This window comes from Furipterus horrens, unplaced genomic scaffold, assembly GCF_987537825.1.
Source record: "Furipterus horrens unplaced genomic scaffold, mFurHor1.1.pri manual_scaffold_15, whole genome shotgun sequence".
Lineage (NCBI taxonomy): Eukaryota > Metazoa > Chordata > Mammalia > Chiroptera > Furipteridae > Furipterus > Furipterus horrens.
In genome coordinates this window covers 15609070-15629149 of record NW_028327185.1, presented here as the reverse complement: position 1 = coordinate 15629149, position 20080 = coordinate 15609070, and the positions used below count along the sequence as shown (strand labels likewise).

At 43.5% G+C, this 20080-nt stretch overlaps 1 protein-coding gene across 4 annotated transcripts in view; it reads left to right on the top strand.

Moving 5' to 3' along the window:
- Positions 1-9406, top strand: part of TAF5L (TATA-box binding protein associated factor 5 like) — a 32811-nt gene extending 23405 nt beyond the window's left edge. For all 4 annotated transcript variants that reach the window (XM_090263407.1, XM_090263409.1, XM_090263408.1 and 1 more), the window contains one exon: positions 5644-9406. In XM_090263407.1, coding sequence (XP_090119533.1) covers positions 5644-6441 — 798 coding nt within the window. In that variant the 3' untranslated portion in view covers positions 6442-9406. The remainder of the gene's footprint in view (positions 1-5643) is intronic.
- The last annotated feature ends 10674 nt before the right edge of the window (positions 9407-20080 follow it).

Here is a 20080-nt window from a genome sequence, read left to right as displayed (position 1 = left end):
TGGCAGCCTTTCCGAGGCCGTGCGAGCCCTCCGGCTTCATGGCCCAGGCTGTTCCAAACTGCATTCTGAAAAGTGCGCAGAAAGGATAGTTGGCGTTTCGCCCATCGGTCAGCGTAATGATCTTGTCTGCTTTGTGTGTGCAGATGGGCATTGAAAGGGGCAGGCCAAGTGGCCTGAGTTTTGGGTCACTGAGAATTGCCTTAGAAAACCCGTGGGCGCAGGGAGATAGAGATGGTCCCTCACAGAGTTGACTTTCCCTGAGAGTGGCCCACACAAGTTGAAGGCTAGAATATTTCTGTCACGTCCCCACTGAAACGCACATGGCCCTGCTCGCTTGCTTTGGATGGAAACGTCTTTGCATGGGGTTGAGAAATGAAGGATTTTTTATTTTTTAAATTACTTGAGTTCATTTGCAGTTGCTGATAGGATATTAATATTGGATGCACAAATTAAGCTCTTTTTTCCAGTTCCTGTTTTCTTAGTCACCTTCCAGTTAATAGTATGTCCTTTGGAATTTTGTTTCTTAAACTGAGACAGTATATATAATTAGAGGAGTTTGTTATGATGAAGAAAGAATCTAAGTTCTAATGTACTAACTTTGATTTCTAGGATTTTATAGTACTCCCACTCCCTAAAATCCTTTTTTCTTTTTTATTGCACATGTATTGATTTTTCCAGATTTCTCTTTCCCTTGGAGACAGTTCTAGCCTCTTGGGGGCTCTTCACAGGCAACTGAGGAATACTGTCCCCATTTTCTTACATTTCTCTGTAAATACAAAAATTTTATTTTACTGGCTTATTAGTTCTGATGTTACTGAATTAGGGAATACTCTAGGCATTAAAAATTAATATAAAGGAAGATAGCAAAGATAGATACAAAGATGGAAAAAGCATTAGACTAAAATAAAAAATTTTAAGATTCTCCCCTGGTTCTGTGACTTGTTCTCTGAAGGCTTCCAGGCATCAATGGGCAGGTATTTGATGACCCCGAGGTGAAGAACATGATGAATTCCAGGAACTGAAAGAAATTATTTATGGCTGCAGTTGGGAGGGACAAAACAGGAAGCAGTGTGGTGCCACTGTGTTCGGGAGCTTATGGTAGCCCAGACTGGGGCAGTGACCGGAGGTGGAAAGAAGCGCAGCGGATGGGTTAGACAGGAGCGCAGTCACTGGGCAGAGGGGCTGCGGAGACGGAAGGGTCAAGGATGACATCCGTGTGCAGCTGAGTGCGTGGTGGAAGGTGCTGTCCACCTGGCAGAGAGCAAAGGGCATCGGAGGAGCGGTTTGTCATCTCACGTGTCTTTCTGGTGTACTCATCATTATCCGTATTGAAAGTAGTGAAGATTCTAGCGTCTGCTTGCCTTGAGAACAATTTTTATTTTAAACTTTAGAACTAAAAGTTGAGGCCCTCCTCTTGTTTTTGAGGGGTTTCCTGTTTGTGATTTCTACACCCCCACCCATTTTGTCACAGCAGTTAGCAGAAGTTTTCTTTTTGGTTTCTGTCTAGAATTTTGTGGCAAAGCAAGGGATAAATTAGTTCCGATAATTGGCTTTTAATGTTTCTTCTGTGAGAATTTTGACTTCCTGTTTTCCTTGAAGAATTCACCATTAAAGTCAAGGCTCTTAATGCAAAGGCCACAAACTCACATACCTGTGGAAGCCAAGCAGGTAAAAATAAATGGTCAAGCCACCTGGACCAAAGAGATGGTAGGAAGTTAGACAGCACCACGCATACCAGCTTAAAAAGCCAGTTTGCAATCTCTGCCCTAATCTTTGTGAAGCAAGAGACAACCCAAATGTCCATCAGCTATTAATGGGTAAACAAAGGTGGTATATCCATACGGTGGAATATTATTCGGCCATGAAAAGGAATAAAGATACATGATATATCATAATGTGCTGTAATATGGATGAACCTTGTCAACATTATGCTAGGGAAAGATGCCAGTCGCAAAGAACCACGTGTTGTATGGTTCCATTTCTAGGAAATATCCAGAATAGGCTCATCCATAGACATAGAAAGTAGATCAGTTCTTGTCAGGAGCCGGGGACAGGAGAATGGGAAGTGACTGCTAATGGGTCCAGGGTTTCTTTTGGAGGTGATGAAAATGGTCCATCCCTGGATGGTGGTGATAGTTGCCCAACTCTGTGAATATACTAAAAACCTTTGAATTGTACACTTTAAAAGAGTGAATTTAATAGCATGAATTACATCTCGGTTTTTTAAAAGAATCAAACAGGAACCAAAAGGTCCCATAAACATAAAAAACCTGTTAATTTTGCCAAATAGAACTGGATTTACCGCACTGCCCTGTAGTTTCAGTTATCTCCAGCTTGAAGGTAATCTAGACTAACGTTTGAAAATGTGTTAAGGGGCGTAGCAGTCCTCACCCCCAGGACCAGCAGCCCCTTCTTCAGACACTCAGAGTGGAGACCAAGGCCCGCGCTCCCACCCTTGACACGGCTGCAGGTAGGAACAGTACCCAGCCTTTGTCATCATTGATTGGGAGCTGCATGTTTTTAATGCGTGAGCAACATGACAAAGCCACAGCTCCCAAATCAAGGTTTGCTCTCCTCTCAGTTACCTGTACACGACTGCCAGCTCCCGCCCACCTGGCCTAACAGCACAACACCTACGGGTAATGTTGCACGTTCTTTCCCCGATCTGGTATAATCTTTAACTTTGGAAAATACAGAACTCCGTGTCGTCAATAACACTCAGTTCTGTAATTTACATGTAAAACTGTCACTTAGATCTATGTTGACCAGTGGGATTATAATGCAAGCCATATATGTAATTTAAATTTTTCTACTAGCTACATTAAAACAGTAACAAAAAGTAGTCAAAATTAATTTTAATAATGTATTTTACTTAATCTAGTTGGGGGAAGTATTATTATTTAACATGTAAGGTGTATTAAGAAATTATTCATGAAACCTGGTACTTCCTCCCTTTCTGCCTTGGAAATCTGGTGTGTATTTCACACTTAGAGCACACGTCCATTCACGCTAACCATGGCCACCGTTTCTGACCAAGTTCAGGCTGCTGTCATCTCGCACGTAGACTCAGCACCTCGCTGGCTTCCAAGTCTTAGCTGGCTTCCAGACCCAGCCACATTTAATTTGTTTCAGTTCCAGTGGCAACTAATTGGAGAACAGCCCAAGGCTAAATACCAGACACACACCACCACCACCACCACCACCACCACCCCCTCCCCAGTACTCCTGATCTGGGAGAGACTGGAGTGCAAGCTGAGGCCCCTGGAACCCCCTAGTATACAGAAGCAGACACCCATAACTAGTCTGAGATTTTAGGGACTACATGGTTTAAAGCTGGGGTCAGCACACTAGGGCCCAGGGGCGTGTCAGGCAGCATTTAAAGATCTGTTTACTTCTCTGTTTTTTCTCTTTTATGCATGTTTTATAATTAAATTTTATAGTTTATTATTACACAAGTGCACTTTATATATTAAAAACTCCTATTTAGGATGCATGCCCATTTACTGCAAAGGGTCCGGTCAGTTGCAGGGAGTTTGGGGTGTAGTCCTGTTAGATGAGAGGAAGGAGGGAGAGAATCTGTGGGCTGGGCATGTGAGAATCAGCGCCAGGTCAGGGTTTCATCTCGGCTCTGCCGAGGGAGGCCCTTGTGGGATGGGGACTGAACTGAGCCACAGAAGAAAACGAGGCTGGTTGTTTTAAGCTGTGGTCCTGGCAAAGAGCTGATAGCGATAGCCAGCAGGAGCATTCTGGTCTCCCCATTCCTCGCTCTGTAGAGTCAACCAGGCACCTCTCCATGGGCTGGTGACACCAGTCATCAGGACCCTTGGGGTCCCTGCCCAGGTGGCTCAGTTGGTAGTAGGAGCGTCGTCCTGATGCACCAGGGTTGTGGGTTTGATTCCCACTCAGGGCACATACAGGAATCGACCCACCCGTGAGGCATAAATAAGTGAAAGGGCAACTCAATGTTTCTCTCCGTCTCTCTCTCAAAATCAATAATTTTTTTTTTAATTCCTTATTTAAAAAAGAAAAAGAAAGACCCTTGGGAAGTGCCAGCCTGACTCCTTGAATCCTGGTGCACTCTCCCCATCTCTGAGCGTGCCACGTAGGTCCCCGCTAAGGGGGCAGTGACCACTTCCCATAACCTCCTGCTCCAGATGAAGGCTGTTTAAGCCCCAGAGATACAATGTGCCCCTCACTCCACTGTAAACTTTCAGAGGATCTTTGTGGAATCCATCCGGGGTTGTTCTTTGCTCCTACAGTTAGTTCTTAATAAACTTTCTGATGTAGGGCAATGAGTCATTCTTGAAATTTGAAAGAGTTGTTGTAACCTCTTTGGAAGGGAAAACTATGAATATTCTTGGTAACACTCAGTAGAACCTTAAGCTCCCAAATGTTTATGTATTTTTAGTGTTGAGTGTCTGAAATAGCCATTTTGAGTATTCATGGACATCCACGTTTATTTTCTCTTAACTTTCTCTCAGATATGTACACATTGGAGGCATTTGTTTTATTTTGAATTTAATATTTTTCAAGTAGAAGTTAAAAGGATGCCATTTTCCTGGACGAGAAACTAAAGCTCACAAAGATATTTATTTCTAAGCCAACAAAGTCAGTTGATTTAAGAATCTTCATCTTAGTTCTCATTCTTCCAGTATTTAATGAAAACCCATTTTAACTTCTGATTCCAGGAGGCGGCAGCTGTAGTTTTAAGGAGCTTGCTTGTGAGAGGGCGAAGGGCAGATGGATGTGGAACACAGATAGTGTGAGGAAGAGGATGAGGAAGGGGGCTTTCAGCCCCAGTACCATGAGCAGCTGTCTCCTCTTCTGTCCCCACACACAGGAATCATTTCCAAGAATCACATGAGTCACTTGGCTTTAAAGCAGTTCTGAATCCAGCCTTGTTTGGTTACTTTGGGGAAATGTTTGAGACCCTCCAGAGAGTCATGGTTTTCAAACTTGATCTTTATTTCTTTTTTAGACACCAATAGTTTATACCTGGTCACAGGGAGGGAGTGTAATTTATTGATAACTGCACCTTTCTGGCTTACTGATCGAGTATGTCCAGGTTTGATCTTGTCTAAACTCCTACCGTGGTTCTGCATTAATCATGAACTGAGACCACATCCGCCTTCACCCTCTTCACCCTTGACCACCCCGGGTGTGGGAGCCGCCAGTGGAGAGCAGTGTGGCTTATAAAGCAGCTAAACCTGGCCAGCCCATAGAATAAAAGAATCTTAAGAACTGAACATAAATGCAAAAGTAACCTTTGAGTGGCAGATATCAGAATTGGCAATGGAAGTTACCATAGGATGGCTGCCTTTTAACCAGCTTGTGAAATCTGTTATCCTCAACCTAAGAGTAAGATCCACAGTCATCACTGTATCTGTTGATCTGATATATTCTTGGCTGCAAAATGAATTTAAGGAAAGCGGTCTGTAAGCCGGAAGGGTCTTTGTCTTCAGTTACGCGGTTGTGAGCTGTAGGTTCCCTGGGGTCGCCCGTAAGGGCAAGACGACCGTCATTTACTGGGTAGATGCTGCTTCCTGAGCAGTGTCTCCCCACCCTCGAAGGTTTGGCTTTCCGTGCAAACCACTAAACATGTTTCTTCTGTGTCTCTTTCGCACCCCCTGCCGGCGTCCCCAGGAGGATGAGGACGACTCTGCGGGCACGGAGATGAGGATACTGCGGGGACACTGCGGGCCAGTGTACAGCACGAGGTTCCTCGCAGACAGCTCAGGGTTGCTCTCTTGCTCCGAAGACATGTCCATCAGGTACTGGGACCTCGGGAGTTTCACCAACACTGTGTTGTACCAAGGACATGCCTACCCTGTGTGGGACCTGGACATCAGCCCATACAGCCTGTACTTCGCCAGCGGGTCCCACGACCGCACCGCAAGGCTGTGGTCATTTGATCGGACGTACCCGCTGAGAATATATGCAGGACACCTGGCAGACGTGGACTGCGTCAAATTCCACCCGAACTCAAACTACTTAGCTACCGGCTCGACCGACAAGACTGTCCGGCTGTGGAGTGCTCAGCAGGGGAACTCGGTGAGGCTCTTCACGGGCCACCGCGGCCCTGTGCTTTCTCTCGCCTTTTCTCCCAACGGTAAGTACTTGGCATCGGCCGGCGAGGACCAGCGGCTGAAGCTCTGGGACTTGGCCTCTGGGACCCTTTACAAAGAACTGAGAGGCCACACGGACAACATCACCAGCCTCACCTTCAGTCCGGACAGCAGTCTGATCGCCTCTGCGTCCATGGACAACTCCGTGCGCGTCTGGGACATCAGGAACACCTACTGCAGCGCGGCGGCCGACGGCTCCTCGGGCGAGCTCGTGGGCGTGTACACCGGGCAGATGAGCAATGTGCTGAGTGTGCAGTTCATGGCCTGCAACCTCCTTCTGGTGACTGGAATCACACAGGAAAATCAGGAACATTAACTGTCGTCGTCATCGTGACGGACTGAGGCAGTCGTGGAGTAGAGGGCCTCTGCATTGCAAGTCTTATGATTGAATCACTGACTGTGAAAGACTCCCCGCTTCCCCCCCTTCTCCTGTGCAGACGTCCTGAGCACATCGCCCCTCCACTCAGCCCCCCAAGTGTCAAAGGACGGGGGGAGGACAGATGGTGATTGGCGGACCTGAGATCAAGAGTCAGGATGCTCTGGAGGTCAGAGGGCAAGTTCTTACAGAGATGCCACTGCATCCTCGTGCGAGCACCTTCGTGTCCGTCTCATTTCCCCTGTGAGACCACGATGCTGCTGACTGGCCGGGTGCTGTGCGTGGCCCGAGGACGGTCGCAGAGGGCTCCCAGGTGGAGCAGTGCTGCAGGGTCGCGTGTCATCGGTCACCGACGGAAGGGGACCTGCACCTGTGTAAAGATGCAGGGGTGGGGGCGAGGAAAGGAGGCCAGGACCATCCTGGAAAGAGTCCTTCCTTTCGCATCCTTACAGAGAACAGGATTTTTTTTTTATTATTGTTATTATAATTATAGTAATTATTATTATTATTGAGAAGAGAAACCCTAGCACTGGCAGAGGGCTCTGCTCTGCTCCCATCTTTCAGGTTTGGCTCCTGACACTGGCTGTGATACTTGGAATTTTTGAGGTTCAGGGAATTCAGAGAATTTCGTAGCACAGTGAATTGTGAGAAAAGGGACAGTTTCTGGGTGGCAGCTTGGTCACTGCAGCTGACGTGTGTCTAGCAGTGGGTGGGTGGACTGATCGAGAAAGTCTTGGGCTCTTGAAGTGATGGTGGGGAAGAAAGATTCTCTTCGTGGCTGCGCTTCTATGAACCGTTTTCCCTGAAAGGCCACATATTGTCATAAAGAAATGAAAATAATTTGAGGCGGTAAGTCAAAAGATAGAATGAGAAAATGTTGACTTTCCAAATAAGGATTTACTCCGAAGTGTGGCTTTTTTCAGTCTTTTTCTCCTGGAGCTCATCAGCTCCCACCTCCTGCAATAACGGTTTAATAAGCCCTTTGTGAAAAATCGTGAGGATGAATGAATGCATATAAAACTCTGAGGGTGAAGCAAGCTCTAATTTGTGGGAAAAGGATTAAATATTTCTGTTTTCTGAAAAGAGTTATTTTGTATTTTGTTTTCTATTAAAATGTATTTAGTTTCAAAAAAAAAAAGTGTTGGCATCTCATTTAAACTGTGAGGAGAGGGGGTGCGTGGTCGCCCCTTCTGGGTTACAGCAGTTATGTAGGTCAGACGAACCCTGAAGGAGGGGCATTCTTACCTGCTTTGTAGTCCGTTCAGCTGACTCTGAATCATGATTCTCTTGGCATTCATATGGATTATTAATATTTAATATTATGTGTACATCCAAGATTGCCAGTTGCTGACCGGAGACGAGATATATTTTGCCATCAAGAGTTATTTTGTAAGATTCTACTTCCAGTTTTCTTGAAAGACCACATTATGAAATCGCTAAGGGGCATAAGAACTGTGTTATTTAATTCATACTATTTATTGAACAATTCCAGATAATGGACTCATTCAAAGATTTAAATGATGCCAGAATTTTAAAAATGCATTTCAATACATAATATTCTGCAAGGACACCAGAATTATCAGGAAATTAAATAGGAAGATTCTAGAATTTTGTGCCAAAAATCTTTTTTTACTTGAGCCTAAGGTGCTAAATAATAGGAAATGTTTCTTATAGATAAAAATATGTATTTGAGACATTGTAAGAAGGATCCTTTGGCAACTTAGCCAGACAGTATCACCTTCCACACGGTCTACAGGAAAAGCCTAGAATTCAAATGTATTCTTAGCTGTAATAAGAGGATTCTTCAGTTAGATTGTATGGTGTATTTGCTAGAAATAATGAAATTTATAAATTGGACTGAATCATTCTCAGAAGTGGAAATATCACTGATTTGGAATATTTTGTGTTTGTCTTTTAATGCAGAATTTCTTTAATTAAACACAGAAATGTATTAGGTTGGTCATTCTTCACATTATCGATCATGTATATACTTTGTGATTTCAATTGAAGCGCTTAAAGATCTGTGTATTTGGCTTTTTTCTTTTTTCTTTTGTGAGCTAACTTTAATGTGGGGTCATTGAACTTTATAGAATGCCTGTCACAACTCCCCCAAGATCTTAGGAGCGGTTGTAAGGGATGTGCATGTGTGACTGTGTCCACAGATGCCCGGAGGACATGGTTGCACTGCTCAGGTTGCTCTTGCTTTATCTTCAGAGCAACCCTGTGGTGTGGACAGGCCTGGTGATGTCACCATTTTGTATTTGAAATACCTAAAGCTGAGAAAAGCTATATTATTTATTTTTGGAATAAAGAAACTTTAGAATATTCAGTTATTTTGAACCACAATGATAAATCTCTGCAATGTGTATAAGGTGGGGCGTGGGGGGAACAGCTGAAATTTTTTAGATTGTCAGGCTCAGAAAAATCTGACTGTAATTTTAACTTAGCAGTAGACTGGTCAAAACAAAGAGGAAATTAGGATAAAGGAAAGTAATGAATAGAGACAAAACAGGAAACAATTTAAAGTTTTTAAATTCAAGGTCCAGCTACTAAGGATATGATTACTAGCTTTTCATTTGTTTTATTAATGTATTAAAAATGTCTTGGTTGTATAAAAAATATTTGAGTTATGTAGGCTTCTCATTTTGCTATTGCCCAGATTGGTATTTAAGTATATGGATTAAAAACTTAGTCTGTACTTCAACTTGGCTTTCAGTTGCATGTTTTAGAAAAGTGTCTATTAAATCTATGCTCAGCCCACACCAGAAATCCTCATTATCACACCTACGTAACAGCCAGATAACTCTGAAGCTGCCTGTGGTAAACAAAGTCTTCATTATAGAATTTAAGGATTCAAGCTGTTCCTTGTCAATTTGCTCTATTAAAGGACAACTTTGATACTTCAGTATGATTGTCTGAAATGCCTAAAAAGTATTTTTATATTAAATATGTGAGTGTCATGCCCTCAGACAGTGTGTTAGTGGGTGGAAAAACAGTGGTTAGCAAACCTGATACAGTCCATGGATTGAGTTTATAGTTTATAGAGATGGAGGCAGATACTAATGAAATAATACCGTGAACATGAATATATAATTTCAAAACACCAGTGAGTATGCTATACTGGATGCTATGGAAGACTATATCCAGGGATGTAATTTAGATTAAGCATTCAAAGAAGGCCTCCCCCGAAGAAATAATAGACCTGGAGGGTGAACAGGAGTTAGCCATGCACAGTTAAGGAAGGAATGGTCCAGACCCCCAAGTGGGAAGACCCTGTGCACTCAGAGAAGTCCAGTGGGGCTGAGCAGTGTGAGCAGGAACAGAACAGCATGACAGGGGCTTGGGTAACTGGCAGGGCTCAGGGCACTGTCCAGAGCGTGATTTTTATCCCAGGAGGGATGGAAGCCATTGAAGAATGTAGCATAGGGAAGTGATGCAGTCCGATTCCCACATTGATGTCACTGGCCACAGGAGGACATAGACCTAGAATTGCACTTCATCATAAGGATAACTAAGCAGCTCCTGCACCCAGTCTGCCAAGCACGTCAGGGCGCAGCTGAATGATGGAAGCCAGCTGCCATGTGGCGAGCCTCTATAGACTGATCCCTGGGGCCATGAACTGGAAGTGGCCTCCCACCAACATGTGAGGACCTGCATCCTGCCCGCAACCACACGAATGAGCCTGGATGCATCTGCCCCGGTCAGGCCTTCATATAAGACTACAGCCCTGGCCAACGTCTCGATGGGCTTGTGACAGGCGTCTAGCGGAGTCTGCCTGGATTCCCAACTCACAGAAACTGGGAGGCATTCAATGATGTTTTGAGCCATTAAAGTTTAGAGTTAATTCCTCATGTAACAAAAGGTAATTAGCCCATCTGTCCTACTCATAGTCTGTCCTTTTAACTGCCACATTATAGGACACGAAATACTTACTGATTGCTTTTCTTAATCGCTGGCAGCTGTAAGGAATCTCTGGCGGGTGTAACAGTGAGAATTGACACCAGTGTGACCACAGCAGTTGTCCAGGGGAGGGATGAGGGTGACATGGGCTAGACTGGCCACCGTGGAAGTGGAGAGAAGTGGACGAATCTAGGACTGTGTTAGGGGTGGGTTTGGCCAGGCTTACATTGGGTGGGGTGGGGAGGAACGGAATCGTAGATGACCTGTGTGTTTCTGGCGTGAACAGTTCGGTGGGTAGGTTGCCATTTATTGTGATGAAAATACTAGAGGAAGAAGAGGTTCGGATGGAAGGTCAAGAGTTCAGCGTTGGGGCTCTTAACTTTAAGGTGCTTCGTGAGAAGCAAGGGAAAGATGTTGAGTGGCATGTGGAGTCATGCCTGCAGCTCAGTGGAGAGGTCTGGGCTGACATGCTATTTAGGGAGTTGTGTTCTTTACGGCACTTTATGCTGCTAGGGACAGAAATCTGACTCCAAGTGGTTTTGAAGACGAGGAATCTGGTTCATGTACCGAAGTAGAGGTCAGGTGGGCTTCATGTGCGACTCACTAGGAAGGTCCCCTTGGTCCTGAGCTTCCACTCTGCTCCATCACGGGATTGGGTTTATCACAGGCATGCTTTTCCTGTGGTGGTGCAGGGACCACTGAAGGCAACAAGGGCCAGACACTCTTCATTCATGCCTAGTGGGGGGTGTGAGCTTACCACTTTCTACTCCTCAGTCTTAAGAGCAAGGCTGGGGGTAGGGGTGGGTCTAGAAACCTCATCGAACCTCTCCAGCTTGGATTAGGCCTGGTAATCACCACAAGAGTCAGTGGCATGCAGTTGGAATTAGAAACCTTGCAAATAGATGGCATTACCAAGGATAAAAACATACAGTGAGAGTTGTGACTTCAAGACCATACCTTGATGCCCTGGCTGGTGTGGCTCAGTGGATTGAGCACTGGCCTGTGAACCAAAAGGTCACCAGTTCGATTCCCAGACAGGGCACGTGCCTGGGTTGTGGGCCAAGTACCCAGTTGGGGGCACGTAAGAGGCAATCAACTGATGTTTCTCTCCCACATCAATGTTTCCCTCTTTCTTCCTCCCTTCCCCTCACTCTGAAAATACATAATTAAAATCTTTTTAAAAAATTTTTAGAAGACTATATCTTGAAGTGCTCTAGCAGTTCAGGACAGCGATAAGGAGCAGCCAGACAACAAAGAGAAAATGAGAGGGTACTGTCCCCAGAGCCAAGAGGAGAGAGCACTTCAAAATAGGAGCGGTCAGCTGTGCTGATACACCAAGAATCCAAGTAAGGTAAGGATCAAAGAATACCCATTAGATTTAGTGGGGTGGTGGCCAAAAACACTTAGCAGGAGCACTTCTGCTTGAGTAATGGAAGCAGAAAGTGCACAGAAGGGAAGGAAAAGTGGAAAGGTAAATAGATCTGGATACTTCATTTGTAATAGGTGACCTACAGTAGTGAAGGAAGGACAGACTTTTTACTATAGTGCTAAGACAACTGGCTATCCAGACGAAGAAAATGAAATTGGGCCCCTACCTCAGTACACACAAAAGTAAATTTCAGGTAAATTTAAGTCCTCAATGTGAAAGGCAGACATATAAACCATTTAAAAAATCCTCCTGACCTTGGGATTGGAAGACATTGCTAAAGAAACGAAAAGCCCTAACCAAAAGGGGAGATTAATTCAAAAGCATCCATTCATCAAAAGAACCACAGAAAGAAGTACCGGGCAGGCTATGGATGTGAGGAGATACACGTAACACTTGAGCAACAAATGTCTAGAGCAGAGCTGTACGTTAGAACCGGCTGTGCAGTGCAGGTGTTCTCTGCTGTCCAGTAAGACAGCTGCCAGCCACATGTAGCTACTGAGCATTTGAAACATGGATAACGTAACTGAGGAACTGAATTTTTAAATTTTGTTCATTTAGTTCGAACCGCACGAGACTAGTGTCTAGCCAACTCCAGAATTCTAAAACACGTGAAGCAGCACGAATCAGTGAGTCAGTAGGGAAAAGGCAAAAGTATTAAAGGGAAACCTTTCACAAAAACCCAAATCGCCAACAAACAAAAATCACTTAACCTGGTATGACTTGAGGAAACACAAATTTAAAACAATGAGATGCCATTTTACACCCATCAGACCAACAACGTTGCAAGAGCCTGACAAAGCCAAGTGCTAGTCCATCAGGACCGTCCTACAGAGGTGAGGATGTAAACTTGTAACCTGTCCCGAGAAGCAGTCTGGTGGCACACAGCAAAGTGGAACAAAGGGATCCTCTGTTACTACCAGCAATCCCTGCGTGGGGCCAGAAACGCATGCTGACATCCGCCAGGATACACATACAAAAATGTCCACGGCAACGCGGTCCATTATTTCCCAACGCTGGAACCAAACTAAATGCACCTGAAAGGATAAATACGTTATTGAATAGTCATAGCATGGTAAACTCTACAAGAGAAATGGACAGATTAGAGCTACATGCAACGACATGGATGTACCTTCAGTGTTTTGCTTTGCCGAGAATGTTTATGAGAGTTTGAGCCAAACTGACGACACGTGCCAGGGGAGCAAGATCTCCAACGCTCCCCAGGCAATAGTTTTGCAGCTGCTTTTGTGCATTTGAAATTAAGGAGGGACCTTCAGTGTTGAGTGAAGAGAAACAAATTATTCCTACAGAATGATTTCATTTAGAGTTCAAATTAAAACTAACTTTGTATTTCAGTATGTGTCCAGAGACAACAAAACTCTACGGGGGAGAGAGGTTCCTGACCCGGACAGGAGGCCAGGGGTGTTATCCATTTGAACTTGAGAACTTTGCTAGGTCTTACAAAGAAGTTTTATATCACTGTGATTAAATGTTTCTTAAAGTAAAAAGTTGCTGAGGAAGTGGGAGGTGAAGCTCGCTGTACAGACACATCTTGAAACACTTGAAAGACCAGGGATTGAGACATGTGGAATCAAGAAATATTTGTTTTGTGGGCCTGTTTGCTGTGTTTTTGTTTGTTTTAATGAAAGTTCCAAAAGCAGGGGCTTTCAAACTTTTAGAATTCAACCAACAGTATATGTGACCCAGTATGCACATAGATTACGTTATATTGAATCCAAGACTCAGTGATTATAAGGGGCACCATTACTTTACATACCTTTTTTTAAACTGTCATCAAATGATGAACATGCTTTCTTGTTGCTTGGACATTCTATTTTATTTTGCTTATTTAGACTTAAATACTTTTTATAACGTGAGTGAAGTTCATTGTATTGGTGTTCCTAAAACATTTACACTGAGTCCAAGTGTTTGAGTCGGTATCTAAGTTTTTTTCTCTGTGCCCTCAAATGCACGTGTGATGAAGCATTTTGAAATTATCTCCAGGCTTTTCTCCCAAGCCACGGACATCCATTCAGCAAGGTTTGATGTTGGCACCTTCTTTATCTTAGGTGCCCACAGAAGACTTTCAGAAAATAACTAGGCTTCTTGTTTCTTCCTTAAATGGCCCTTAAATAGTTTTTGCTGGGCGAAACAGTGAGTGGTTGCAGGGATGGAGTACATCTGGACTAACAACTCACTTCAGTGTCAGCTACTGCCGGACAGGAGCAGGTGCAAGGCGTCATTCCGTTGTAAGTCCTCCCCTCCCCTTACTCCTGAAATGCCCAGAAACACTTATAATTACATGTGAGACTCAAGAGGGTAGTGCATAAAAATAAAGAAAAAAGATTTCCATGTGTGATATACTGGGGTACATAATTTCTCATAGTATTATAGTTAACTAGTCACAACCCACGGGTTAGTTTCAGGGGCACTGGTGAGGCCATTACATGCCAACTGGATGTTGCTGCACGGGGGCTCGTCTGAATGCCGCTGAGAGGAGTCCTGAGTGGGTGGAGTACAGACAAAGGTCATGGCCAGTGGACAGGACATGGTGGGGGCCTAAGGTCAGAAGTCCTGGGGGCTGACCCTTTCTCAAGGCTTACAGGCAGGAGGAAGGAAAGGAAAGGGAAAAAGAGGAAGGTGCTAAATCAAAGCACGAGCTTATAAACCAATATGATTTATTTCCGTTCACTTGGAGTAATATTTCTGCATTGGGTTTTGTTCACAACACAGCTTTGACAGTAGACATGCTGACCGGAACAGTTGCTTAGCCTTTCTGAACTTGAGATTGTTCTTTCAAAACATGGGTGGTGGTGGGGACTAGAGAATTCAGCTGATGCTGGCCGTTTTGTCTAGGTACATACAGTCCCGGTAATCCTGACCCTGCGGCTGGACTGGAGTCTCCTCTAGCCCAGCAGCCTTGCTCCAGTCTGATTTTGGGGAGAAGAGGTAGGCTGTACAGTTACTCCCCGCCATGGAGCAGACACTGAATTCAGACACTATGAGATGTGTAGACCTGTAAGAAAGAAACCTGCGCCTTTTCGAGTGAAAGAAGGTTGACTTGCTTAGTCTGGCTGGTCCAGGGTGAGGGGCCCAGGGTTTAGCTGCAGAATGTGGACCACGGAGGCCCGGAGCGGCGAGGCCCGCCGGTGAGGTGCACTAGCCATGGGGAGTTACTTGGCTTCTCTGAGCCTATTGGCTCCTCTGTGAATATGGGAAAAAGAATTGAACATGGAAGAGAAGTAACATTAAAACACTTAAATTTTAATAGTCAAATGGTGCCATAATATGTACATAGAAATATTAAGTGAAAAATTAGCATATCTCTTACCAAAAATAGGGACAAGCCAACGAGTTCGCCTAAAGAAATCAAAATTAAAATCAAAAAGTAAAATGAGGTGATGAAAACTGACCGTGGTGATAGCTGCTCAACTCTGTGAATATACTATCATTGGGGTGGGCACTTTAAGTGGGCGAATTGTGTGATATGCAAATGAAATCCCAATAAAGCTGTTACCAAAACAAACTCCAAGGTGGGGTACTGCCTCCAAATAATGTCACTGGCCTACATTTGGCGCTCGAATGTTATTGAATGAATGAGTAAATGAACGCATAGCCAGGCGTGGGAGAAAACAATAGTTTCCTCAAGTCCTTTGGACTTGAAGGCCTCAACTCCATTACCTGCAAGACCGCCAAGGAGGAGAGCCACAGACACTAATGCATGAGTTCGCTTGCTTTTTTTTTTTTTTTTTAAATAAAATAGTATACTACGTGAAACATTTTGAAACATAACATGCAAAAGATTATCTAATCTGTCGGTATGGAAGCACTTGGATTTATAATCAAACATCTCAGCAGTGATTTCCACAAGTTCCACTCCATTGTGTGGGGGCGCGCGTCTAACATCTGCATCTTAGGAAAGTGAACTTATATTTTACCAAAGAAGAATAAAATTAAGTGATTTGGGGAGACACCAGGTTCTAAGTCAATGTGCTGTGCACTTAACCTCCCTCACAGCCACCATCTTTGTTACAGGCTAGTTATATAAAACAGAGAAGTCAAAAGCCTACCTTTACCGTTTCCTTAATTGGAACATTTCTTATTAATTAAAAAAGTTTCAGACCCGTCGCGTGCACTGTTACTGAGAATCTGTCACCCCCTCGTTCGGCTCCCTCATTGAAAAGCCCTCTTCGCCCCTTCTCTCCCTCTCTCTTCTCTGCCAGCTCCCGCAGGGGTTTTAAGCCTCATGCCTTTTCTCTCCGTGCTAAGAGTTCCCCAAACATGACCATCGCTTAGTGTCTGACTTGAGGCTGAGAAGGGTGAGATCCTGCCCCCAGAGCACAGGGCTGGGGCGTGCGGCTCCTAACAGGGACTTCGGGTTGGGTCTGCCAGCACAGTCAGTGCTCCTGAGTCCCGAACACCGAGCGCGGCACTGCCGTGAGCTTTGCACCCGCCGCAGCCAGAGCACCCGGAGGCCTGCTCGCTGACGGCAGCTGGGGGGTCCTGACGTGGGCTTCTTTCTGTCTGTGTGCATTGCGCATCCTGCCACTAGCCAAAACAGCCCCTCGGTAAGGACGCCAGAGTCTCATCAACCTCGGCAGCAATATTTAGATGAACTGGAAGCAGACCAGAAGTTAATTTTTCTGTCTCCTTTTCTCTAGTTTTGCACTTCTTCTCCCAAGGCCTTCGGTTTTGATGACATCGTTCTTACAGCCAGTCATTAGCCTGTTTTTGTTTTTTTAATGTCCTGTAGGTTTTCCCTGGCTCCCCTACCTCTCCACCTTCTTGTGAATGATGAAGTGAACCATGAAGGGTGAGTCCCTTGAGGAGGAGGAAGGAGTTTTTCCTCTTCTCTTTTCAGTGCGGCCCGCAGTACAGCAGCAGGGTTGGCACTTCCGTTCTAATCAATATTAAGCCAAAACTAAGCTATATGGTAAAATATTAAGAGACTCTTCTGGGCCTTTGTTGCTGGTGGTGGTGGTCTCTGGGACATTTGGGGGTAAAAGGCAGGGGTAAATAAAAGAAGGCAGCAGTGATACCAATAAGAGTTGCCAGTTATAGAATAGATACTTGGTGTCAGGCGTATGCTAGATGCCAGACATTAGGTGACAAATTAGAGATGGTGTTCCACTGCCACCTCCATTCTTCAATTAATAGGCCTTACTCACAGTAAGTACTCAGATGTCATTGAATTGAAATATTGGCTTGTAGGCTGAATATCACCATTGTTTGCTTAAGATCTGTCTGCTTCTGGTAAGTTCAAGAAATTCCTATGAACATTAATAGCATAGATCTAGCCTGTTAACAAAAAACAAACACCTAAAATATTTCTAGCAGATCAGTTGAGGTGATGCAGTGTAGGTAGCACTTATCTGTTGATATGGTATTCTACAAGCTCAAGAGCATGACGCTAATGTAGTCCAGGAATTTCAAGATAACATAAGCCCTGGCCAGGTAGCTCAGTTGCTTAGAGTGTCATTTCCATATGCCAAGTTTGCAGGTTCAGTCCCCGGTCAGGACACATACAAGAATCAACCAATGGGGGGCGGGAATCAATCAATGAATGCATAAATATGTGGAACAACAAATCAATGTTCCTCTCACTAAAATCAATAAATAAAAGTTGAAAAAAAATTAAAGATAATATAAAATGTCCCACTACATTTAGCACAACTTCAACTAAGCCCTCTCTGTTTGTAGGGAACATCCACTTTTAGAGGAAGTTATAAGGACTGGGTGATGTAAATATTTTACCCTTCAGATTTGTTCACCTGGTACCTCCATTTTTCAGTAAACAGAGAAGCCAGTCTTGTGAGTACCTATTATTCAAAACTGGCGGAGAAGAGGAAAAACTCCTTCCTCCTCCTCAAGGGATTCACCCTTCATGGTTCACTTCTTCATCATTCCCAAGAAGGTGGAGGGGTAGGGGAGCCAGGGAAAATCTAAAAAAAAAAAAAAACAGGCTAACCATTGGCTGTAAGAACTATGTCATCAAAGTCGAAGGCCCTGGGAGAATAAGTCCAAAAATAGAGAAAAAGAGAAGGAAAATTAACTCCTGGCCTTCCTCCAATTTATTTAAATATCTGCTAAGCCTACCTGTCAAGTCATTTGTTTTCTTTTTTGGTAAATGTGCTTAACAGTTCAAGAAATTCCTATGAACATTAATGCTATAGATATAGCTTATCAAAAAAAATTCTTTCTTTTTTAAACTCAATTTATTTAAAATAATGCTCAAAATCAAGTAAAATGGCAAATTTCAAGTTTCTGTAAAACTCAACTCTTATTTTTGTCTTATTCTACGTTGTCTGATCTGATGACTTTGTCCCAAATAAAGCCAGGAAATTGGCATGGCAAAATATTTTCCTTAATCGGTTCACAGCCTCTCTCTCTGGCACCGCCAAGCTCAGCACAAGCAGCAGCCCACTGCAGATTACTTCGTAGCTCCCACCAGTGGCCCTGGGTCAGGCGCACGCAGCAAGTGACCTTGGCCTGCACCAGAGCCCCTCCCACGGGGTCCCAGGAACAACACACCTGGTGACTGCTTCAGACCATGCTAGAGCATCGCCCTCCCAGTAGCACAAATGACACACCTAAAGAACCAACTTGGCGGGCCCCAGAGCCCCACTGAAGTGAGTCCTGCTTCATGGGGTCATTTTACCGTATGTCTTAGAATTACTCATTCTCATTCTGTGTCTGTTTTCTCAAGTAGCTGTGGGCTCTTTAAATAGTAGATTCAGATTGTGTTTAGTTCTGGAATGTTTTCTTGGATTATAGGCCGACATATTAGTTCTGGTCTATTGTTTTGATTGCTTCTCCAATTATAATAATTCTGGACCTTCTTTACCTATTTTTCATTTCAGTTGCTTACACTCTGGCCTTTTTTCTTTTTCTTTCTCATTTTTATTCTTTTAGTTGTTTTCCTGCTTCTTTTCACTGCTGCTTATTGAATTTTTTATTTGAAACTATTCTTCCTTGGGCACTTTATCATTTAAGTCTTCAATTCTGACATGATTTTTTTTCCAATTTTTTTTTAAGTTCAATCAATGCATTTCCTTTCTTACTATTTTTTAAAAATCTATTTGGTTCTTTGTTTATTAATTTCTGATTCAATGTGTTTTTCATATCCCAAATGCTTGTTTGGAGATACTCAATTTAATTTTGTGTATTGCATTACAATTATTTTCTGCTTTGTGTTCATTTGGAGGGGGAGAAATTTTTATCAGCTGATATGTTTTTATTTCCCCTTTCTATTTCCTACTTACAATAGTTTCTCCTGTTGATGAAAACTCTCTGTGGAGTGTTGGTGGTTTAGGGTTAGGTTGCAAGATTGCTAAGTCAAGAGTGCCCTCTTTGGTCGGAGTAGTCAAGTGCAATTTAATTAATGGATGTCTTATTTCTGAAGGGAGTGGGAAAAGATTGTATGATCTTTGATTTTGGTAATTACAGGATCCTAAATTCCTTTTATTTCCCTCTTCTGTGTACCACTCAATCTCCAAAAAAACTTATCCTTGCTTTTTACAGTCCTTTTCCATCTTCCCCTTTTTTCATTTTGGGGCAATTACCTTGAGTCCAGTTCATTTTTAATGTCCCTGTAGTCAGTGTTTTGATCCACTAGAGCTCTTAAAAACAAAACAAAACATATTTTCATTGAAGTTCTTCTGTCTCTTGTGACTTTAGGTGAATTTTAGAACACCTCTCCCTATTATCCCCTCTTTTATTTTTTTCAGTTTTTCTGGAGTCCTTCCCCAGTTCTGTTTAAAGTCTTGTGGCAGAAGCTGGAAAGAGAGCTCTGGTAGAAACTGGTATTTGTTTTTCTATTTACTGGTAACTTGAGGTGTGTAATTATGTTATAGGTATGGTTTTATTTGTTCTTTCTGTTACTCCATACACTTTTGGGAGCATGTATGGGAAGCTTCTTTATTTTCTTAGATTCTAGATTCACTTCAGTACATTAAAAAAAAGAAATCCTTTGAGTGTTTAGTTGGAATTATGTTAGATCAATAAATTCGTGTAAAGGAACTGACTTGGCTGTTAGACACATGCTCTAGAAACCGATTGCCAGAATTCAAATCTTGGTGCATCACTTACAATGTAAATGATCTTGAGTAAACTGCTTTACAGCTCTGGGCTACAGCTTCTTCATTTGTTTAAAAACAACCGCCTCCCCACAAAAAAAACATTCAAGAAGTTCTGTAATCATGTGCATAAATTACTTAACACAGAACCTGTTATAAATCATAAAACATGATAATT